We start from the raw sequence: 25,114 nt of genomic DNA, 5'->3' as shown, positions 1-25,114 counted from the left end.
TGGAAACCGGAGTACCCGGAGGAAACCCACAGACACAGGGAGATCCTGCAGACTCGCACAGTAACCCAAGCCGGAATCAAACCCATGTCCTTGGCACTGTGAGGCAGCAGTGCTAATCAATGTGCCACTTACCAGAGTTTCTGTGATAATTATAGAATCCTACAGTACAGAAGAAGGCCATTCAGCCCATCGAGTCTGCACCAACCACTACCCCCATGACTCCATGCATTTACCATAGCTAGCCCCCCTGACACTACAGGGGGCAATTTAATATGGCCAATCCACCTAATCCGCACATCTTCGGGCTGTGGGAGGAAAGCGCAGCACCTGGAGGAAACCCACGCAGTCACGGGGAGAACGTGCAAACTCCACACAGACAGTGACCCAAGCCGTGAATCGAACCTGGGTCGCTGGCACTGTGAGGCAGCAGTGTTAGTCACCGCGCGGCCCTTAAACCCAAAGTGAAATTTAAACACACACACACCAGCGTCTGTACCTTTGCCTTCGCTCCCTCACCACCGCTTCGCGCCGAGCTATGGCAACTCGTACGGATGTCGCCCGACGCGATGACGTCGAGGGCGCGTGGCGATCCTGGGTGGCAGGCGCGAGAGAGCTGGAGCTGAGCGGCGGTTGGTGATCGGAGCTCGCGCATAGGGAAGAGCGAGAGAGCGCGCACGGGACCCGGAGCGTTCCTCGTCTCACTCGGCGGGCGGGATAGAGTGATCAGGCACCAGTCCTGTATGCACAGACCTCTCACCGCACCCACTCCTAGTCAGAGCCCAGCCAGAGCGGGATAACTCTCTCCGGAAACAACAGCCTGACAAGGGATTCATTCGCCTTTCGTCCCGTTTCCTCAGCCGGTCGTAGGATGCCGTTGGCACAGTTAGCTGGTCCTTGGCCCAAAGTGGACCTGGTTCACCTGGAGACCGAGGTAAATATTTGCAGCGGGAAATTAACCGTATGGAGGGAATATAAACACGCCCGGCAGGGAAATGTCGATTGTTGTTGCGGGGGGGAGACACGCGCGATGCTTTTAAACCGGGTCAGGATGAAGTGAGCTGACCCGAGAAGCTGCAGTGTGAATGATCTATGTTGAGGGAATTTCCTCTCAACTTGAAGGGTGTGTTTCAATGAACCCTCACACTTCGCAACGAGGGAATTTACTGAAACCACAGTCTAATGAAGTACGATTCGGGACGCAATTGAAATTTATCGAGTAGAGGATCGAGTCCGCAAAATAGCAATCCTGTTACCGATGGCATTGTAAATGCTCGTTATGTTGCCACACCGTGGTAATAATGATGACTCAAAACAAACCTGGAGGGATCGTACGCTTAGCAGTTACATGCTTTGTTACCCTACCTTCTTTGTGTAATTTTGTGCGCTGACTGTCTCTAACTTTGGATTTAGCTGACTCAATAATGTTGGGAATTGTTAAGTTTTAAGACATATTTACATCTTTAAAGGGACATCATCTGTATGAGAAAAAATGTGTGGCAAACCCGTTTCATTTGGCAAGTACAGTGACATGGATTGTGTCACATTGCAGCACCAGCTTGTGATGAGAATGACACACAAGAAAAAAGGACCAGGGCTCCTATGACATTATAAACATTTTATTGAATGCATTTATGACCTTGTAACCACCCCCGCCACAACACAGCTACCAAATAGATTCCTCTCCCATTATCTTTTCTTTCCAATCAAAATAGTGATTTGGTAAACATTCCGTGAAGACAGGTGCCCTTCTAATGCAGAATGAAATCCCAAATGAGAAATGTACATATATACACTGTGTACAGCAGGATGAGGAAATTTATCCAGAGCAGAATTGCTAAATAACGCACTGGAATAATTTTATTGCATCCTCTGGAGATGAGCAGCAGAGCTTAGAAAATGAACAGCTGGATGTTGAACAAAAGTAGAAAGAAACATATTGAAACCGACCCAACATTTTATAGGGGGAGGAAATCGGATCTGGGACAGTATTATTCCAAACCGACTAATGGATAAACTATTAGTTTACTTCTAAATTAGAAACTGACATAGCAAAATTAAGTATTTTATGACTTGCTCAATCATTAAAATTTTCTTTAAAAAACCAAGTATTCAAACTGACAGCAAAATAATTAAGCATATTATATCCAGTTAAGCAACAGACTCCAGAAATATAATTCTTCAAAAATATCAGCTTGTTTAGAATAGTTTATAAGGTAAGTCGGAGAGGAAGGCAGCCACCTGCAGCCTTACTGGATCGAATCCACTAAATGCCCTTGAATCAGCGTCCCGATTGTGCAGAATGAGGTCATTTGGCCCATCTGGTCCTCGCCAACAGAGCATCCAATCCCTGTAACCCCACATATTTGCCCTGCTAATCCCCCTAATCAATACATCTTAGGACACTAAGGGACAATTTAGCAGGGCCATTCCACCTAACCTGCACATCTCAGAATATGGAAGGAAATTGAAACACCTGGAGGAAACACATGGATGTGCAAACTTCACACAGTCACCCAAGGCTGGAATTGAACCTGAGTACTTCACACTGTGAGGTAGTACTGCTAATCACTGTGTCATGATGCAGCCCTGTGTTTCAAGATATTGATATTGGATTCCTACAGTGCTGGATGAAGTCTCAATTGTCCAGTTTGGATGTTCTAATGTTAAATTGAGTTTGCATAATTCGAAAACAAAGTGCCACCTGAACAAGTCTGTAACTCTTCTCAAGGAAAAAAAATAACTAATCTCACTCTCTGTATGAATTATCGCTTCATCTCCAAATACCCTTTTCTCTCTATAGTCCTTGAATCTGTACCACCTTTCCTATGATGATGTTGTGCTATTGCTATAGATATATAATGTTTAAAGGGACTGTTTCCAGATTCAGCTCTATTCTGCAGACATTCAGTGTCTCTGGAAAACTTACAGCTCAGATGCCGGAGAATGATTGCTCCTTTTAGCCATGTAATGTTGGCTAAGAAAGAGCTAATGAACTTTCTTTTACAATAAGAAAAGGTCTCCTGGGGCTTTGATTAAAGGAATGGAATATGGCTTTTGGTAGGTAGGATCAAGTAATGATGTGGCTAATGGGAGGAGCTAGATTTGTCACAAAGAGAAACATCTTTTGGAGTTCTGACTGGGGTTTGTTTAAAAACAGATCTGCAAGCTGCTCTGAAAATCAAAATCTTGCTGAAAGCTTTGAGACTGTGTACAATCTTTATAACAAATATAAAGATGGTTGCAAACTGTATTTAAAGTGGAAATTTTGAGTATGTAAGAAAATGTTTATCTGGAACTGAAATAGTGATAAATTAGAAATGAGAATTTCTTTTCATTTTTAAAATATTCTTAAATATAGTTGTTTCATTTGTTAGAGTTATAGATAAACTGTGTCACTAAATAAAGTTTGTTTTGATCTGAGATCTCTAATTTGTCAATGAAATTACTCCTGGAGCAAAGCATCCTATCCTCACATTTTTTCAAACTTAGAAAAACTGTTGGGGTCCAGTCTAGCTTCCTAATGTAATTTGGGATTCTGATCCAGGACCCTAACATGGAGTTTGGGTGTGTTTCAATCCACCCATTGAGGCTTCCACCCCAACACTGAACCAAAATTGTTCTTGTCAAAGGCCCCAAGACAAAGGTAGAATGTCCTTTCTTGTTCTTCTTTGAACTATCTGCAGCTTTTGGCATGGTTGATCACACCATCCTTCAACACCTCTATGCTATGGTGCAGCTGGGTGGAACTATTCTCGTCTCATTCTAATCTTATCTATCCAATTGTAGCCAAAGTGCAGTTTTTCTTCCTGCTCCTGCATGGTTACCTTTGATATACCTTGGACCCAACCAGATAGGCTATACTAGATCAGTATTGTGCAATAAGATGGGAGTAATTAGCAATCTCATAGGGAAGGTGCCCCTGGATAGCAGCGGCCATAATGTGATTGAAATTTACATTCAGTTTGAGGGGGAAAGAAGTGGGTCCTGAGACTCTATTTTTAAATGTAAATAACTGCAGTTGTGAGCACATAAAAGTTGAGCTAGTTAAAATGAATTGGCAATTTAGATCAAGGGATAGGCCAATAGAAGTGCACGAGCAAACAATTAAGAGGATATTTCAGAATGCACAGAATAGATACATTCCAATTAGAAAGCCCACTGGACTTAATCCATGGTTGACTAGAAAGGTTAGAGATAGTATCAAACTTAAACAAAAAGCACATAATTGTAAGATGGTGACAGAGCTATTCCTTGCATTCTGTCCAGTCATCTGACTGCCACCAGTCTTTGCATAATTATATGCAGACTTAGGACTGATGTGAGGAGGAACTTTTTCATGCAAAGGGTTGTGAATCTGGAATTCCCTACCCTGTGAAGCAGTTGAGGCTACCTTGTTGAATGTTTTTAAGGCAAAGGTAAATTCTTGAAAAGGAATTAGGGGTTATGCTGAGCACGTGTGTAAGTGGAGCTGAGTCCACAAAAAGATCAGCCTTTATCTTTTTGAATGGTGGAGCAAGCTCGAGGGGCCACATGATCTACTCCTGCTCCTAGTTCTTATGTTCTGATGTAATGAGCTTAGATTTTTAGAAGGCACTTGATAAAGTGCTACCTTTAAGTTTTCTGTGGAAATTAAGAGCTCGTGTTGTAAAAGGTAACATATTGGCATGGGTAGACCATTGGCTAGCTAACAGGAAACAGGAGGGATTTTTCCTATCCCACCTGCTACGGGAATCACAGTGCGTAGGGGTGGACCATGCAAAGGCCCATAGAGTTCAGGTGGGATTTTCCAGTTTTAGGGTGAGTGTGTCTGGAAAATCCCACCGAGAGTAGATGTAAATGGTCTTTTTCAAGTTGGCAACTTGTAACGAGTGGTGTGCCACAGGGATTAGTGTTAGTACCTCAATTGTTCACAATTTACATAAATCACTTGGTTGAAGGAATGTTGCCAAATTTGCTGATGACACAAAGATACATGGGAAAGTAAGTTGTGAAGATGACATATGGAGGCTACAAAAAGATAGTTACGTGAGTGGGAAAAGATCTGGCAAATAGGGTAAAATGTGAAATTGCCCATTTTGATGTGAACCATTGAAAAGAAGCATATTATCTGAATGGTGAGAGATTGCAGAGCTTTGAGGTGCAGAGGGGTCTGCATATCCCACTGCATGAATCGCAAAAGGCTAGCATGCGGATATAGCAAGCCAGTAGGAAAGCAAATGGAATGGTTTCCTTTGTCTTGAGAGGAAATTAATACAAAAGTTGGGAAGTTATGTTTCAGTTGTTCATGGCACTTGTGACACCTCACGTGGACTACTATGTACAGTATTGGCCATCTTATTTAAGGAAGGATGTAAATGCTTTGGATTCAGTTTAGGGAAGGTTTTCCAGACTAATAGAATCATAGAATTCCTGCAGTCTGAAAGAGACCATTCAGTCCATTGGGCCTGCACTGACTCTTCGAAAGAGAATTTTACCCAGGCTCCATCACCGTTACCCAGGCCCTATCCCCCATGTATTTATCCTGCCAAACCTCCTAACGTATTGTAATAACTCAGGAAGCCAGCTGGAAGGGAACAGTTTTATTCACAAAGCAAAGTTAAATCACAACCGTGTGGTGCATATAAATGAGTCCCATTCGGGATGATAGAACACTGAACCCACTTAGGGTCTGCCTTATCAAGGGCATAGGAGACGAGTTCCACTTATGTTGGCAGTTGCTCATTACCATGGGAATTTGTCTCCCATGAGTCCCACAGGGAGATTGATTAGGGATTCCCCATGGAACTTCTAAGGGTTATCACACTTCCACATCTTGGGACACTAATACTTGGGGAATGTGTGAGTTGTCATATGAGGAAAGATCGGACAGGCCTGGAGTGTAGTAGAGAAAAAAGTGACTTGATTGAAATGTATAAGATTTTGTGGGGTCTTGACAACATGGTTGTGGAGAAGATGTTTCCTCTTCTGGGTGAATCAAGAACTATGGGTCATTTTAAAAATAAGGTCTCAGATGAGACAAAATTGTTTACCTGAGGGTCGGCCACCTTTGGAACTCTCTTCCTGTAGGTGGTGTAAGCAGAGCCTTTGAATGTTTTGAAAGCAGAGGTGGATAAACTCTTAGTAAGCCAAGGGGGTGATGTGTTATCAGGGGTAGGTGGGATGTAGATTTGAGGTTACTGTCACATCAGCTATTGTTTTATTAAATGGCAGAACAGGTCCGAGGTGCTAAATGGCTTACCCCTGCTTATTCATATGCATCATAAAGAACTATCCTTGGATGCCCTCCTATTTTACTCTATATACTGTCCTTCACAAACACCATCCAAAACGCATTCATTTTCCAATCTACGTTGAAGACAGCCAACTCAACAGCATTTCCCTAAAGTATTGTTCAGATTCCAATATCGGACGAGCAAAAATTTCCTCCATTTAAACCTGGGACAATCAAAGTCATTCTCTACAGTCTGAGTTACCTTTCTTGTCTCTCTCCCTGGTAATTATTTGAGGCTGAACCAGACTGTGCACAACCCTGCTACCATATTTAATCTCAAGATAAGCTTCCAAACATGCATCTGTACCACCAGTAAGACAGTCTCTTTCCATCCATATAACATTGGCTACCTCTGACCAACCTCAGCTCATCTGTTCCTGAAACCTTCACCAATGCATATTTTGCTATCTGCCCTGTGTAGCTGGGTGTCAGATTTTGTTTTTACAATGCTCCTGTGAAGCACCATAGAACATATTACATTAAAGGTGTTATAGAAATACAATTCATTTATTCGTGTACTCTGCCCGAAGGCAGTTCCTTGTCTCTGGACTTGACTATTCCAGCACACACCTGGCTGATCCTCCTTCGTAAACTTGATAATCACCCAAATGCCCATGTCCTCTCTTATGCCAGTCCCGCTAATGTATCACTCCCATGCTCACTGATTGAACTAGGTCCTGGTTAAGCAGACCTTTGATTTAAAATTTTTCATCCTTGTTTTTGAGGCCTTCCATGACCATATTCTCTGTGTTTCTGTAATCTCTACCCTATAACCTCCTGATATCTGCACTCTAATTCAGTTCTCTCAAGCATCCAGTCTCTAAATGGGCTGCACAATGGCAGTGGTTAGCTTTGATACCTCTCAGCGCCAGGGACCTGGGTTTGATTTTGACCTTGGGTAACTATCTTTGTGGAATTTGCATGTGCGCTGGTTTCCTCCCCACTGCCTAGAGATGTGCAGGTTAAGTGGATTGGTCATGCTAAATTGCTCATCAGTGTCCAAAGGTGAGTTGGTTAGGTGGATTTGCTATGGTAAATATGTTGGATTGCAAGGATAGTGCAGGGAAGTGGTGGGCTTGGGTAAGGTGCTCTTTCAGAGAATCAATGCAAACTTGATGGGCTGGATGGCTCCCTCCCTGTTGCATTGTAGAAGTTCTAGGGATTTTATTCCATCCCCACTCCTTAAAACCTACCTCTGACCAGACTTTTGACTTGCCTCTGACCAGGCTTTTGGCTATCTGCCCTGTGTAGCTGGGTGTCAAATTTTGTTTTTACAATGCTCCTGTGAAGCACCATGGAACATATTACGTTAAAAGTGTTACAGAAATACAAATCATTTATTCATGTGTGCTTTGCCCGAAGGCAGTTCCTTGTCTTATTGTTTGCTGATGCTTCATTCTGATGTTTTCTTGGCCTTTTTCCAGTGCTGGTTTAGCTATTGCCTTCCTCCTGCAGGGGCAGGGCCAGGAGACTGGTCCCAAACCTACCTCAGCCAGAATGGGAATTAAACTTGCGTTAGCATTTTGTTCTTTGCTAATACTGCAAATATTGTTTATTTCTACACTTCCAGCAATTATTATTTGTGAAATCCAAACAATTGCATTTAGCTTGAGCTGTTGCTAGGCAAAATATTATTCTTGAGACATTGCTATGACTAGCATATGATAAACCAACTTATGGTTATATATTCCTGGACCATGGAATGTAGCAAGATTTTTGCATTGTTTTATTTGAATAAGTAGGATCCTAAGCTTCTCTTGGTTTCTTGATGAGAAGCAGCAGCCTGTAAGAGTTGCAAATCGCTAAGAATAGCATGTGATTAGTTTTATCAAAAGTATCTCGAGTCTAAGTGATTCATTGATTCGTGCCTCCTAGTACATAGAATGCAACAGCAAATGGGTACATGTCCCACCAGAGACACTTGCTGTATGAGACTTGGAAGGATGATGCTTTCTTAAATTTACTGCTGGACAACACTAGAAGAAGTTGTTTAAAAAAAACTGCTGAGAATATGGCATTGAGAATGCAAGACAAATTGCAAGTTAATGTCTTCTTGTTTTATAGCCCTGTGATGAAAATAGTAATTTATATTGATGTCAGTCGTAGAATGGTTACAACACAGAATGAAGTAATTTTCCCTGTCATGGCCATGCTGGCTCTTTGCAAGACCAATTAATCTAGTTCCACTTCTCTGCCTTTTTTAACATAGCACTGCAAATATTGTCTTTTTGGCTAATTGTCTGATTCTTTTACAAAGGTCTTAATTGAATCTGCCTTCATCACACTCTGAAATAGCTCATTCCATATCCTAACCTATCATAGCTTAAACATGTTTTTCCTTTTGCTGCTGTTGCTTCTTTTGCCAATCACCTTAAATAAGTATGCTCTGGTTCTCAATCCTCCACAAATAGGACTAGCTTTTCTACTTTGTCCGGACCTCTTGTGATTTTGAACACCTCTCTCAAATCTCCACTCAATCTTTTTCTCTAAGGAGAGCAGCTCTGGTTTCACCAATCTATCCATGTAGCTGAATTGCCTCATCTCTGGAGGACCATTCTTGTCAATCTTTTCTGCAACCTCCATATCCTTCCTAAAGCATGATGCCCAGAACTGGAACAATACTCCAGTTGAAACCCAGCCAGTGTTTATACAGGTTTAATATGACTTCTTTGACTTTATATTTTGTGCCGATACATACAAAGCCCAACAGCGTACATGCTTTATTAATCGACCTTTCCATTTTCAGTTTTTTTGCATATATACTCCCAGGCCTCTGTTTCTTTATAACTTTACCTTTCATTTCAAATTCTCAGCTTTGTTCTTTCTATCAACGTGAATATCTTCACAATTTTGCATTAGACATATGTCATCTATCTATCCACCCACTCCACCAGCCTGTCTATGTTCTTTTGAAGTTTATCACTATCCTCCTCACACAATACTTTAAGTTTTGTGCCTTCTGTAAATTTTGAAGTTGTGGCCTGCACATCCAAATCTAGGCCATTAAAAAATGAGTAAAAAATGGGAGTCCTAACACATTAGTATGTCACCATACACCATCCTCCAGTTCGAAAAACCAATGTTCACCACAATTCTCTGCTTCCTCTCACTCGGTCAATTCTATATCGATACTGATACTGTCCCTATCATTCCCTGGGCTCTAACTTTACTGATAAGTCTGCTTTGTGGCACTCTACCAAATGTCTTGGAAGTTCATGTATGCCACATTGACTGCATAACCTTCACCCAACAGTTGACTCTGAAATGGCTTCAGTTCAAGGGCAATTACAGATGGGAAATAAATGCTGGCCCAGCCAGTGATGCCCACATCCATGAATGAATAACAAATTCCCTTTCTGTTACATCATCAGAAAACCCAAGGAAGTTGGTTTAATTCAGTTTTCCCTTTTGTGTTGGCTTTCCTTAATCAATACACATTTGCCCAAGTGACTTCTAATTTAGTCCTAATTTGTTGTTTCTAAAACCTTCCCAAATGCCAAGGTTAAACTGGTGGATCTATAGTTGCTGGGCTTATCCTTATACTTCAGAAAAAATCATGTAACATATCCCATTATCCAGTTATCTAAAACTATCCCTGTATCCAAGGAGGTTGGAAGATTATGACCAGTATCTCCACAGTTTCCGTACATACATCACACAGTAGCCTTGGATGCATTTCACCTTGTCGTAGTTTTTTTTAAACTTACAAATACAGAATCTCATTATTGCCTCTTCATCAATTTTTGGCTTTCCAATGTCTGTCACCCACTCTTTCACTAAGACATCTTCCTTGGTAAAGACAGATGAAAATTATTCATTTACCTTGACATATCCTCTGCCTCCACATGTAAATCTGCTATTAGGTGCCTTATCAGTCCCACTTTGTTTATGACCTTTTTACCATTTACATGTGTATGTCTTTAAAGTTGTTGCATTTCTGCTGATATAATGTCACATGATCTTAGTGATGTAAGCAGAGGAATTTTGCAGGCTTTTGAGGCTCTTCAATCTTGGAGCTAGAACAAACAACACCTAAATAAAGAGTTACAGAACAAAGAGATCTAGGGGTACATGTTCATAGCTCCTTGAAAGTGGAGTCACAGGTGGACAGAGTGGTGAAGAAAGCATTCAGCATGTTTGGTTTCATTGGTCAGAACGTCAGGAGTTGGGATGTCTTGTTGAAGTTGTACAAGACATTGGTAAGGCCACATTTGGAATACTGTGTACAGTTCTGGTCACCCTATTATGGAAAGGATATTATTAAACTAGAAAGAGTGCAGGTAAAGTTTACTAGGATGCTACTGGGACTTGATGGTTAGAGTTATGAGGAAAGGCTGGATATATTGGGATTTTTTCCTCTGGAGCATAGAAGGCTGAGGGGTGACCTTATAGAGATCTATAAAATAATGAGCACAGATCAGCGAGATAGTCAATATCTTTTCCTAAAGGTAGGGGAGTCTGAAACTAGAGGCCATAGGTTTAAGGTGAGAGGCGAGAGTTACAAAGGGTCCAGTGGGGCAATTTTTTCAGAGGGTGGTGAATGTCTGGAACGAGTTGCCAGAGACGGTAGTAGAAATGGGTACAATTTTGTCTTTTTAGAAAGCATTTAGACAGTTACATGGGTAAGATGGTATAGAGGGATATGGGCCAAATGCGGGCAATTGGGACTAGCTTTGGGGTTTCAAACAAAAGGGCGGCATTGTCAAGTTGGGCCAAAGGACCTGTTTCCACGCTGTAAACCTTTATGACAATGACTCTAAACCTGTATTTTATTTGCATCAAACCCTCTGGTGTGGCACCTCATTACTTTTCTCTTTGCTGTAATTCCCGGTCAATATGTAAGAAAGAGAAAGCTGACGATGAGAGTCGGAGGTGTTTTTTGCGATTCAGAAAAAACTCAAAGCTTCAGATCAAATAAATGATCAAGGTCAAGGAAAATAAACCTCCAGTGCACTACAAGAAAAGTTAAACTTATCATTAAAGTAGACTTCCAAGCTGTAGAGACCACATACGTGACAAAGTAAAATGGGCTGTGGGAATGGACAGGAAAAAAAAGTCAGATCTTAAAGAAGCTATTAATTGGGAAAAGGAAGAATTCCAGGCAGAAGAATATTGTTGCACTGTTAGAGGAAGAGAGGAAAATTGAAGAGCGCAAAACCAGGAATTAAAACCTATGAAAAACTGGTTAAGTTCTTAAAAGAGCAAAAACACTCATTATCGCTGAAAGATTTAGGTTCCAGTGCCGAAGCCGGAGGAAGGCATTTCATAGTTCGTGGCAACCTTGCAAAGGCTAGGCAGATATTGCACCTCTTGATGGTACTGTTTGTGATAGGTTGATATGTGGACTCTGTAATGAAACTATTCACAGGAAACTGCTCATTGAAGGAGCACTGACTCTTAAATCAGCAGTAGACATTGCAGTATCAATAGAGCTGGCTGCTAAATAAGAGTTTGATGAAAAGCCACAAAATGGCGACCAGTGGAAATAAACCATCAAATGTATTCCTACAGATGTACACGGAAGAGGTTTTACCATTAAAAGGATACATTAGGGTGAATGGGCGAACAGCAGGTTTGCCTCCATGTTGTCCGTGGGAACTTTCCTGCTTTATTCGGTAGGGCATTCTTGGGAAAATTTTAATTCAACAGGAAGCTGTGAATCAACTGGTTTATAGCAAGACTGATCTATAACAACTTCTGGAACAATAAAAACGTGTTTGAAAAATCACTTGACTCAATGACAGGAGTTGAAATTCAGCTTGAAATGCCTCAAAGCCAGAACAGTACTATTCACCATCAGACCAAAGTCAAAGATGAACTAGAAAGACTAGTCCAAACAGAAGTAATTGAACCAGTTACTATAAGTGATTGGGCTACACACATAGTGCCTGTACTAAAATCTGGTGGCTCAGTAAGGATATGTTTTTCTAGTCATTCGTGGGACATGGATGTTGTTGGCTGGCCAATGTAGCAACATCTCTAGTTGCCCAAGGGTAGTTGAAAGTCAACCACATTGTTGTGCTCTGGAGTCAATAAATAGGCAGCCCAGGTGAGGACAGCAGATTTCCTTTCCTAAAGGACATTTGTAAACAAAATGGTTTTTCCGACAGTCAACAATGGTTTCATAGAGTTATAGAGGTTTACAGCATGCAAACAGGCCCTTTGGCCTAACTTGTCCATGCTGCCCTTTTTTAAAACTCAAAGCTAGTCCCAATGCCTGCATTTGGCCCATATCCCTCTATTCCCATCTAAATGCTTTTTAAAAGACAAAACCTATGCCATCTAGTTTTAGACTCCCCTACCTTTGGGGAAAGATATTGACCATCTAGCTGATCTGTGCTCCTCATTTTGTAGACCTCTATAAGATCACCCCTCAGCCTCCTACGCTCCAGAGAAAAAAGTCCCAGCCTATCCAATCTCTCCTTATAACTCAAACCATCAAGTCCTGGTAACATCCTTGTTAATCTTTTCTGCATTCTTTCTAGTTTAATAATATCCTTTCTATAATAGGGTGACCAGAACTGTTCACAGTCTTACAAGCGTGGCCTTATCAATGTCTTGTACGACTTCAACAAGACATCCCAACTCCTGTATTCAGTGTTCTGACCAATGAAACCAAACATGCTGAATGACTTCTTCGCCACTCTGTCCACCTGTGACTCCACTTTCAAGGTGCTATGAACATGTACCTCTAGAACTCTTCTTCTGTAACTCTCCCCATTGCCCTACCATTAATTGAGTAAGTCCTGCCCTGTTTCAGTCTACCAAAATGCATCACCTCGCATTTATCTAAATTAAACTCCATCTGCCATTCGTCAGCCCACTGGCCCAATTGATCATGATCCCGTTGCAATCTGAGATAATCTTTTTCACTGTCCACTATGCCTCCAATCTTGGTGTCATCTGCATCAGTAAGTTCAAAATCCTAGATTTTTGTATTGAATTCAAATTCCACCATCTGCTGTGGCAGGATTTGAACTTGGATTGGAGATTTCAAGATGACGATTAATCTGATATTGTGTACTAATCAATATCCACTGCTGCTGTTTGAAGACTTATTTACTGGACTATCTGAGGCCAGAAATCCAGCAAAATAAATCTATCACGAACTTACCTACTAATGAATATGGCTGCAAGTTCATAACCGTTACTATCACGACACACACAGGTCTATTTCAATACTGGAGACTGTCGTTCGGGATAATATTCGCACCTGCTCTATTCCAGAGACGGTAAAAAGTCTCAACACCCGACGAGCTTGTGGGTTTACTTTCAAATAAATTGGTTGGACTTTAACCTGGTGTTGAGACTTTTTACTATGTTTACCCCAGTCCAACGCCGGTATCTCCACATCATGTCTATTCCAGAAATCCATGGATCAAATTCTGAGTGGGCGAAATGTGTATCTAGAGGATATCCAGCTGATATCCTCTTAGGTTTAAGTGAACAAGACAACGTGAAGAACTTGAAAGCTGTATTGGAATGCCTGCAAAAACATAATCTTTGGATCAAAAAGGAAAAGTGTAACTTTTTCGGTTCACTGGTAACCATATCATTGATTAAGATGGCTTTTATAAGGATCCAGAAAAGTTGATAGCAGTTTAGAAGCACCATGTCCTCAAGGTGTGATGCAACTGAGACTGTTTCTAGGATTGATGAACTATTGCTATTGAAGCCATTACACACTTGGCTATGTGTCAAACAGGCATGGCACCAGACAAAGAATGCGAAAGAGCATACAAAGAAGTAAAAGAAGCTTTAAAGAAGTCAGAGGTATTGGTCTGCTTCAATCCCAGGCTGAAATAAATTGCTTGCGATGCATCACAGTATAGGGTACGCATATCATGCCTTTGGGAGAAGAGCGACCAATTGCCTTCATGAACTTGGACAAGTGCAGAAACAAATTGTGCTCAGCTGGAAAAAGAAGCTTTGAGTATCATATTTGGAGTAAGAAGATTTTATCACATGGGCATCATTTTACATTTTTGATGGATCACCAACCCTTGATGACAATCTTCGGGTCATATTAATATAGTCTTTTTTTTTAGCTGCCAGTAGGTGACAGAGATGATTATTATCAGCAGAAATCTACAATATTAAATATTTTCTTTGTCAAGGTTGCCTTTACAAACAAGAAGGAACCTGAAGAAAATTTTGTTAACATCTTGTATTTCGCACAAGTGGATAACATACCTGTGACTTCATCTCAAGTTCAGCATAAGATCCGATTTAATGATGGGGAAGTTTTTTAATTTTAGTGCCACAAGTAGGCTTACGTTAATACTGCAATGAAATTACTGTGAAAATCCCCTACACGCCCCGCCCCACTCCACCATCTGTTTGGGTATACTGAGAATTTAGTATGGTCAATGTGCCTAACCAGCACATCTTTCGGACTGTGGGAGGAAACCAGAGGACCCAGAAGAAACCCATGCAGACGCAGAACATGCAGGCTCCGCCCAGACAGTGACCCAAGCCAGGAATGGAACCTGGGTCCCTGGTGTTGTGAGGCAGCAGCGCTAACCACTATGCCAGTGTCACTCTAGCATGCTACTGTGCCACGCTAGTGTGGATATGATACCAAAAGGATCAACGACAGAAGGACTGAGTAAAATCCCAGACCCTGAGCCTTGCATCGCAAGAAGACTTGAGTTGACAGACCAGAATGGAGTTTCATTATGGGGATTCCAAGTGATTATTTCTGTGTTTGTGGGGAAGAATCCTTGAGCAGCTTTCTGAAAGACGTCCAGCTGTGATGAGAATGAAGGAACTGGCACATAATTATTTTTGGTGGCCAGGATTAGATGCACAAATCAAAGAGAAGGTTGGGACAGTGTTTAGTCCTGTGCAAAATTAAGAAACACTCCATCATTACAATCCTTACATCTATGGGAATGACCGAAGCCACCATGGCAGAGAGTACACATAGATTACACTGCCCCAACAGAGGGACACATGTTCCTACTAACTGTAGCTGTACATTCTAAATGGCTGGAAGTAGAGATCATGAAATCCATTACAATAGAACAACTATTGGAAGCAGGGTAAAATATTTGGTAGACCTGTGCATATTGTAAGTGACAATAAGACACAGTTCATTTCTAAGGAATTTGAAGACTACTTGAAAGGAAATGGTACACAGCGCATCAAGTTGGCTCCATACCATCCATCCACAAATGGATTGGCTGAACGACTTGTACAGTTACTCAATCAGGGCATCAAAGAACCAAGGTATGTTGAAATGAGTAAGCAACTTCTTGATATCATTGCAGGAACATTGCACATCCAACGATGGAGTTCACCAGCAGTGCTGCCTTCTTTAAAAAAAAGCTAAGAACAAAGTTTGCCCTTTTGATATCACCTGATACTTCAGAGATAGTTGAATGATAAACACGAAACACAGATTGCTAGGAAGGAACTGAACTCTACTCAGGGAGGACAATTACTAGCAAGGACCTACACTATCTGGGCCAGATGCATTATCACCCCCATTGAAGTTGTCTCTCTCCCAATGAGTTATTTTTCTTCTGGAAAATTCCTTGTCCTAAAGCTCACCTACAGCCTGAGATGTTATGTTCATTACCCCCTTAATGTTCTCCTACTGATACTGCCATTTACTTGGTCAGCCTCATTCCAAGAACTAGATCCAGGAATGCCTCCTCCCTTGTTGAGTTGGAAACCCACGGATTTAGAAAATTCTCCTGAACACATCTCATATTGTTGTCCTACTCTGCCCCTTCGTTACTGCTAACCCAATCTATACTGTGATAATTATAGTCCCTATGATTGCTACTGTTTAATTAGGGAAGAACAATGGTCAGCACTTGCTGCCTCACAGCACAGGGATTGGGTTTGATTCCCAGCTTGGGTCTCTTGTCAGTGTGAAGTTTGTACGTCCTCCGTGTCTGCACGAGTTTCCTTCGGGTGCTCTGGTTTCCCCTCTCAGACCAAAAGATCTGCTTGTTAGTGCATTGATCACACTAAGTTCTCTCTCATTGTACCCGAACAGGTGCTGGAGTGTGGCGACAAGGGGATTTTCACAGTAACTTCATTGCGGTGTTAATGTAAGCTGACTTGTGACTCTAATAACTAAACTTAACTTTAAACTTAATTGTTGCATAATTCAGTAATTTCTTTGTAGGTTTTCTCCTCAAATTTTCCATTAGTTGGTGGTCTATAGAATATACCAATCTAGTGACACCCCTATTGTTTGCTTCTGCAATTTGGAAATTAATATTATTCAAATTATTTCATAAAGCCTTGCATGTGGACTAATATCCATTATTTAATTATTCAGTTTTGTGAATTTAAAAACAATCTACGTTATGAAGGAAGGAGCAGTCCCTGTAATACTGAATTTATAGATTGATTTGTGCCACGTTAGTGCCACATTAGTTGACCAGTTGCACTTCTACACTTCTGGACCTTTCTTGTTACTTTTGCCTTAATCTGTGACATGGAACCGGTATTGGATTGTAGTGACATTCAAATTTGCATGTGACTGTAAAATAGGTCTGATTTCAAAATTCCCACCTCGTGATAGTTTCCCCCACTCTTTCACTAATTAGTATGGTAATTTTGCACCTCCTCAGTCACTTTTCATCTTCCTGAATTTCAATGAAATGTTTTTCTTTTACTGAAGAATGTGTCTCATAGGCTTGGATAATTTTCTTTTCATGTTTCATATTGGGTGAATGAAGTGATTTTCATGATTTTTGAATGTACGTTTTCGTGCTTGTGATATCTGACTGCATAAAAATGAAAAATTGTTTTGTGACGAGAATATGCTACCTGTGCATTTGATGAGCATGTTTTAATTTCTTATTTTAATCTTACAATTCTAGTCAGATGTCGAGACAGGTGTATAGTGGATCCAAGCAGCCTGTATATATTGTACAGCTGTTCACCAATTTTCCATCTGATTGAAGAATTTATCTGATTGTGCCTTTTTTGTCCACACATAAGGAAACCAACTTGTACATCAGACAAGTTGCGCGGTTGAGGTGATAAGAGTCCATTGTGCAAGGTGACCACTCATGCAGCAAGTAAAAGCTTTCTCATCTCCAGTGAGTGTTCTTGTGCATCTCATGATGTGAAGTTTACTTTCTTTGCCTGTGACCTGGACTACTGTGAGCATTTCTTTTCCAATTTCAAACTGCGCATTCAATGTTATTTGAATACAGATTTTAATGCATCTTCTTTGATTCAAGTGGTGGGCTGGTGGAGGGTACAACTTTGAGCATCTTTTCATTGAGTGGGTTGGTGTGGGAGGATTAACTAAGGAAGACTTGTATTTATAAAGTGCATTTTATCGATTATTTCAAATGTTTTTGAAATGTAGTCACTCTCGTAATATAAGAAATGCAGCGGAAAGCAAATGTTGGTTATTTGTTTTTGTGATGTTGATAGAGAATAAATGTTGGCTCGGACACCCTTGCTGCCCTTAAATAGCACCATGGAATCTTTTATATCCACCCAAGCAAACAGATGGCACCATGATTTAACGTCTCATCTAAAAAAAAGACACACCTGATAGTGTAGCACTCTCTGTAAACTGCACTTGAGAGCCAGTCTTGATCTTTGTACTTCAGTCCTGGAGTGGGACGTGAACTCGGAACTTTTCAATTCTGGGTGAAGAGTGCTGAAAACTGAGTCACGGCTGATGGCTTACAGATTGTGTCCAAAAACTAGACATTAAAACACATACCAATCTAAAGCCAGTTGCTATAGAATTGATTGCAGCCTGGTTTATACTGGCTGGCTTTAAATCAGTCTGTGGATTAACAACAACCACCGGCATTTATATAGTATCTTTAACATTAAAAAAAATTTAAGATGTTTCACTGGAGCATTAACAAACAAAATTTGACATTCCACATGACAATTAGGGTAGATAATCAAAACTTTGGTTCATGAAGTAGATTTTAAGGAGCATCATTGAGAAGGCGAAAGAGATGGCTTAGAGAGAGAATTCCAGAGCTTCAGCCTTGGCAGCCAATGGTAGAGTGATTGAAATCAGGGATGTGCAAGAGACCAGAGTTGGAGGAATGCAGAAATCTTGGAGGATTGTACTGAAGATGCTGGCAATAGGGAGGGGTGAAGCCTTGGAAAGATTTGAAAACAAGGATTTTTTAAATATTTAATGGGACATGGACATCACTGTCTGGCTAGCACTTATTGCTCATCCGTAAATACCCAAGGGCAGGAGAGTCAACCACGTGGTGTGACTCTGGTGTCACATGTAGGCCAGACCAGGTAAAGATGGCAGATTTCCTTCTCAAAATGACATTAATGAGCCAGATGGGTTTTTCTGTTAATGGTTTCAAAGTCATCAGTAGAATCTTAATTCCAGACTTTTTTTATGGAATTCAAATTCCACCTCTTGCTGTTGTGGGATTTGAACCTGGGTCCATAGAACATTAGCTGAGTCTTTGGATTAATAGTGTAGTGATAATACCACTAGACCATCACTTGTGAAGAGATTCCATGTGCTAATGACCCTGTGCGAAGAAAACATTCTCATCTTGTCTTAAATGGCAAATTTGTATTTTTAAACCACCTCCCCTAGTTTTAGTATCACCCACAACAGGCAACACCTTCTCAGCATCCACCCTGTCAGAGAATCGTTATGGTTCAATAAAATCACCTCTCATTCTTCTAAATTCCAATGGATGCAGGTCAAATGTGTCTCTGTGTATGATAATACCCTCATCTAAGGAACCTGTCTGGTGAACTTGAACTCTGAACTGCTACTAATGCAATTATATTCTTCCTTAGATAAAGAGATCAAGACTCTACACATTATTACAAATGTGATCTCATCAAAGCACAGTACAATTTTAACAAAACTCCCTTGCCTTATATACTTAAGGGCCCCAGTAAAGCTGGAGTCAAAGGGAATTGCAGGGATGTGGAGGTGGGGAGAGTGAGCTATAAATCCTGCATTTTTGACTCTCGTGGAAATATAATAGCTAGACAGAGACTTGGTTCTATCCAAGTGGTAGATATTTAGAAATAAAATTTGCAACAATGATTGTGGAGTTCTCTTCTGGTTAAGGTAGTGTTTTTGTGTTTAATTTCACATACAAACCAGTTGGCCATCTTCCTTTAGTTTATGATGTCCAGTGACACTCAATTTCAGAGTATTGTTCAGGAAAATGTGATGATGTACGTCGTCTTAACTGGCAGGGCAACACCTACTCAAAATTGACTCCAGTAAAGTGATTTTTTTCTTGATGGGAATTTCTGAAGATGAAATGTTCACTCAAATTAGAATGGAATAACTTCATTGTACTTTATGTCCAATGTTTTCATTAAATTTTACAAAAGTGCATTGTATAATTTTTCAAATCTAACATTGCACAAAGTATAATATTGTTGAACTTCTTTCAATACAATACATGGCACTTTGGAGGGGAGGGGCATTATACTTATAACTATAGGTTATCGTTACAATATACATTTTCTGTCAGACTTTCTCTGGTGCATACAACTGGGGGAACTTTCCATGGCTTTCGGCTCTTTGTACTTTGACAGGAGTATGTAGTCCTAGACTTTGGAATATGCCAGTCTGCAGCACTTGGTCATGGACAGCTCTTTGCATTGGAAGACTAGCAAGTTTGAGGCAAGCAAAAGAGCATATTCCACTCAATTGATGGGTCTGTTGCAACAATTGATGTTTGTCTCTGTTTATCCCTGGGAACAGTCTATAGAGCACAGTCCTCCTTCATGATGAAGATGAACAGCAATAAAAATCATTGCATTTCTTTCCAGACCTTTTTTGCAAATGCACATTCCAGAAGAAACTGGACAACAGTCTTTTCACCAGAACTGCCCAGGGGCAGTATACCGTGGTGCTGAAACTCTGGTGTGCATGAAAGTTTTGATATTGACGTCTTTTTCTTACCACCACCCACACTTGTTCTTGGTACTTGTTTGAAAGTTGTAGCATTCTGCCGAATGACAGTTTACTGAAAGAACCATCCAGAGGATCCATTATCCCCTTTTCCAGTAGGGCCTTTAGGATATTGTGTGGATCAATGCCTAGTGGACTTGTGGTCACAGATGATTTTTTTTGCACAAAATCTTCCAGGAGGGAAAGATGGAACAGCACAATCCACCAATGTTCCACTACAATTTGGCCAGATCTATCCTTTGCAGCACTGAGGACAAATGAAACCTCAGTATAAAGTGACATTGTGTACAAAATTTTTTGCACAGCCTGATGCAGCTGCACATTGAGGATTCTTTGGAAGAGTCATATTGAACTCAGTGTTAACTCTGTTTCTCTATACACAGATGTTGTCAGACATGCTGAGTTTTTCCAGCGCTTTGTTTTTACGTAATCTTCTCTTCCTTCCTTCCTCTTTATATGGAACTACTTCACAACAGCACAGATGCAATCAGAAACTTGGAGAGAGAGGGAGATTAAACTTGTGGCTAACTACCTTCCACAGTTTTTTTTTGTTGACATCCATTTAGATTGTGAAAGCTGAACTCACTTTACTGTAGAACTGAAGTTACAAAAACTTGCCCTAAAATAGAAAACGTGCTTTTCATTGTCTTTGAAATTGGGTAATCTATTCTACAATAGAAGCCTTTTTAAACTGCCTTAAGTTATGATTTCTCTTGCATTCTGCAAATGTTGGAGTTTCTTTTCTTTAGAATAATGCTTTGCACTTCCCACACAGCTTAACTAACCAGCTAGCAATATATTGAACATGCTGCTTCATGAGTGTTAAATTTGTTGTGATGAGCCAAATGCATTGTAATGAATTTCATTACTGAAGTAACAGCTCAATTCTTAATTGTTTTGATATTTAATATATATTAATGGGCTTGAACATTAAGAGGATTTTTGAAATATGACTTGATATTGAAAAACTTAGAGGGCGCAGTCTTATGAAAAATTTCTAAGGACGCAATCTTACTAGGTTGCCATGCCAAATACATGCGGGACAAAAAATCAGGTTCGTGTCCAGTTTCTCGCTGCACACCTGGTTACCGGTACTGTTTTGCCGATGGGATTGGCTTTGTGCCAAAAGGAGCGTGCAGTCTCATTAAATATTAATGACACACTTAACACTTCATTAACTAGTCCCGAGAAGCATTGTCCAGCCTCAGATGCACTTGCCCCTTTGCCGGTCAGTATTTACACCAGTGAGAATCACAGTTGGTTTTGAGCAGCAGAGACCAGACGTGGTGACCTTGCTGTGGGTATCAGAGACCTTTGAAGCCACAGGTTGTGGGCCATGGCCAGGCACTGCCCACCAGGCATCCTGGCACTGCCCATCAGGAGCAGTGATAAGAGAGTGGTGCCTGAGCAAGGGAGGGGAAGGACAAAGGGGAGTGGTCTGCAGGGGGAAGGGGCAACCACTGCAAACAGGTGTGATCAGCGTGACGAGTATGCAAGGGGGAGTGATCAGTTGGGGAGAGGAGGGAAGTCTCGGGGGGGTTGTGTAGGGATTCGTGATGGGACTCATTGGGAGGATCCCAATGCTGGCAATCTGTGTTTCCATGGGTAATTATACTGACATTGATGATAGGTCTCCCAAGTTCACTGGGAGATCGGGTTGCCAACACAATAGCTCTCCAAGCAGTCTGCAGCTGGCTTCACTGGCGAGCTTAGGCTTTGTTTGCCTACTGGTGAAAATTGCACTCCTATCCAAAAAACTGACTGAGTCATAAGATTGCATTTTCAAACTCTCAAAAAAAAAACCGGACTGAAACTCTCCTGTTTTCTTGATCATTCAACGCTTAAGACTTTTTTCATAAGATCGTGCCCAAAGATTGTAAAAACCCAATTTTTCACTCCACACGCAATCTGACCAGTTTGCCATGTTGCTTGATTGGCATAGTGAGCTGATAAGATTGCAGTTTAAGTATCATAAAAGTCTGAAAACCGGAGTGACTCACGCCAGTTTTTTCAGTGAGTGCTGCACTGCAATCTTCCTACACTATCAATTTTTTTGGCAGTCGGGAGATTCATGGGAGACCCATCGCCCTGTGGAGACTACCTGGCCATTCCCCCGATCATCTGGGGGCTTCAGTGGCCTTCACTTCCCCTGGTGTGGCCATCACACCTGGTCCCCATTTGTGGAGACCATGAGTGATTTGCGTCTGTGCAATCTCTTGCAGATGAGGGGGGAATGTCTGGGCGGCTGGAAATGGCCATGCCAGACGTTTTGATGTTAATATTTAAAGTGGCTTTGCACTGGCAAAACTGGACCAGGAAGATGGATTTCAGCATTAGACTGGTAAGCCTTGCATGCTATCTTCCCAACCTGCTGCACCGATCAACCATCGCAGAGGGCCAGAAAGCTCATGCCCAGAATGTGCTTATATGAGGAGTTTATGTATGGTTTTGTTGGCAAGCAATGAGGAGTTGGAGAGCTGTGAAGCATGAAGAGGAAATTTCTTGAAGCTTAACTTATTTACCAGCCACTGCCTGACTTAGCCAGCACTTTCAAAAACTTAAAATAAAGCTACCTGCATTCCTCCACCTCCATTGTTTTGTGCAGAGCAAACAATAAATCTGGGTGATAAACATTAATTGTGTACTGTGTTGAATGCCTTGGACTGAGATCTTGTCTATTAAAATCTGATCTATATTAAATTAAGTCTCCTGATGACTAAATCCACAAGTTGCTTTGTATCTTGATTATACTTCTAATTTCCATCTTTCCAGGGCACTATAATAATAAAATTGCTGCCAATCATGGCACTACCCTCCTCTCAAAAGTCTCTTCTTTAGAAATGACACAGAAGAACAGTAGTGTTAACACTTTGATCATAAGATTTTCTTTAATTTGTTCAGGGAATGTGGCTATCACTGACAAGATCAGGATTTATTTCCTGTTGTGTGTGACTTGGAGAGGAATTTGCAGGGGCTGACTTTTTTTTAAACGATGCTTACACTTTTTTGAAAATGTGACATCCGTATTTCATGTGTAGCTGGCAATTTATTTCCTATCTTTTTATTTTACAGAATGGACATGGTGCTTCAGAAGAAACAACAGATTCTCCAGTGCAGGTACTAATGTGAGGGCTGCTAGAGTGAGAATGGAGCAGAGCTGCAATCATCGTGTGTCTGAAGTGCTGGAAAGTTTCAAGAAGTAGAATTAGATTCCCACATGGAAACAGCACTTCGTAATTAGGTGCACCTCTTCCCATTCAAATCAATAAATTGATCATTGTTACTTGCCTATATAATAATGTCCTTCCAGGTGCTGCACGACTGTTTTGCTAAATCATCATCATCCTGTAAAAAGGAAAGTAAAGGAAAAACATATTATTTAGGTTGAACATTGATTGTAAGGGCAATGTATACACAAGTATGTTCATGCCTGCATAGGATTTGCTAAAATTCTGAACCATTTCCTATCAGTATGAGTTATTGGTTCTGATATTCTTTCAGAGGAAAGCTTTCTTCTTTGTCTCTCTCCTTTGAAACCCAACCATTGACTTCTTGCTTTGATTGGTTTATGCAAGCTGAGATGGGGGTCTGACATTCAAGTTTTAAAATATAGGATATGATGAAACATTTGGTTGTAATTGCAAACTTTGGTACACGTTTGTAAACTGTATTTTTGTGCAGCTGTATTTTATTTAAGCACTTGTTTTGGAGGTATCTCTTTACTAAATAAAGGATCTACTTAAATCTGCCCACAATAGCTTTTGTAATTTTTGAGCTGATACAACTAAATACAATGAACTGATGGGAGCTCTGTAAATCTTGTAATTGTGTGTGAAGCAACAGAAGTCTGAATAGTCTTCCCCCGCTAAGTTGTGGCATTCATGCAAAATGATCAGAGTATCTATTAGTCAATTATTTGAATGGCAGTGCACAACTATCATTATATGGACTTCAGAGAAAGAATGTCATTGAGATTACTTTTAAAATTCAATCACAGTAATTGATGCTGCAACAAATATGTCTGCTGTTACTGGTGACAAATACAGTAAAGCAGGAAGTCACTGAAGCTAATTACACTTGACCATAGCCCAAAATTTCCTATGACAGTAATGCCTCTTCTAAAAATTGGCCAAGGTATTTAAGTATTGATTTAAGCAATTGTTTTGATAATGTGTTAATTCACAGAGGATCTTTGTGAATATTAATATTATGCTTCTTAAATCTAAATTGAGTTTGGATTTTTTTCTCCTCCTAATAAATCACCCACTGCCCTGATGCTCTTTTAAATATTTCATTATCTGAACAGTGTGTTGTGTTTCCCACTGCCCCACCCTGCCTCATTTTCCTCATTTCACTTTGTCTGAAGATGCAGATTTATGCTAGAGTGGAACTTCATGGACACCAGTAGCTTTCTGGTACCTATTCCAAAGAAAATTATCCATAACTGATTCTGAAAACTGTTGACAGGCCATTAAGTCATGGATAGTTTCATACCTGAATTCCATTATCAACAGACATTCCTCATATGGGACAATTAAAGTGTGTAATTTTCAGCAAGATGGTAATTGTTGGGCCCATATACATTTTTATTTTCTTCTTATTTCCCCTTCCCACATCAATGTCAGTCCAATCAGTATGACTCCATCAGAGATTGGTTAAAGCAACAAAACAGAGACTATCCCTGCATAATGCTTTATTCAAGAAGTTGTTTGTATAAGTTCTTTGACTTTCAAAAGGGGTTTGCAAGTGTGAGGTTGGGATAAATGAAAATGTTACATCAATTATGAAATACATGCCTGTTCAAATTTGTGTGGACTTATGCCTGACTTGCATAGAAACATAGAAGATAGGAGTAGGAAGAGGCCATTTGGCCTTCCACTCCGCCATTCATTACGATCATGGCTGGTCATCCAATTCAATAGCCTAAC

The 25,114-nt window shown here is 40.7% G+C and overlaps 1 protein-coding gene across 4 annotated transcripts in view; it reads left to right on the top strand.

Annotated features, from left to right (window-relative positions):
* The first annotated feature begins 612 nt into the window (after window positions 1–612).
* The window catches only part of LOC145357941 (ribosomal protein S6 kinase 2 alpha-like), a 234,951-nt gene continuing 210,449 nt past the window's right edge, over window positions 613–25,114 (top strand). For 3 of the 4 annotated variants that reach the window (XM_080211530.1, XM_080211529.1, XM_080211533.1), the window contains exons 1-2: window positions 613–931; window positions 23,259–23,303. In XM_080211530.1, the coding sequence (XP_080067656.1) occupies window positions 869–931; window positions 23,259–23,303 (108 nt within the window). In that variant the 5' untranslated portion in view covers window positions 613–868. Of the gene's footprint in view, window positions 932–23,258; window positions 23,428–25,114 lie in introns of all 4 variants that reach the window. The other variant, XM_080211534.1, reaches the window with a different exon arrangement.

Source organism: Carcharhinus amblyrhynchos, chromosome 24 (genome assembly GCF_965287045.1).
Source record: "Carcharhinus amblyrhynchos chromosome 24, sCarAmb.v2.hapA, whole genome shotgun sequence".
NCBI lineage: Eukaryota > Metazoa > Chordata > Chondrichthyes > Carcharhiniformes > Carcharhinidae > Carcharhinus > Carcharhinus amblyrhynchos.
Note: the sequence above shows the minus strand (reverse complement) of the source record. Positions and strands in the feature narration are given on the sequence as shown.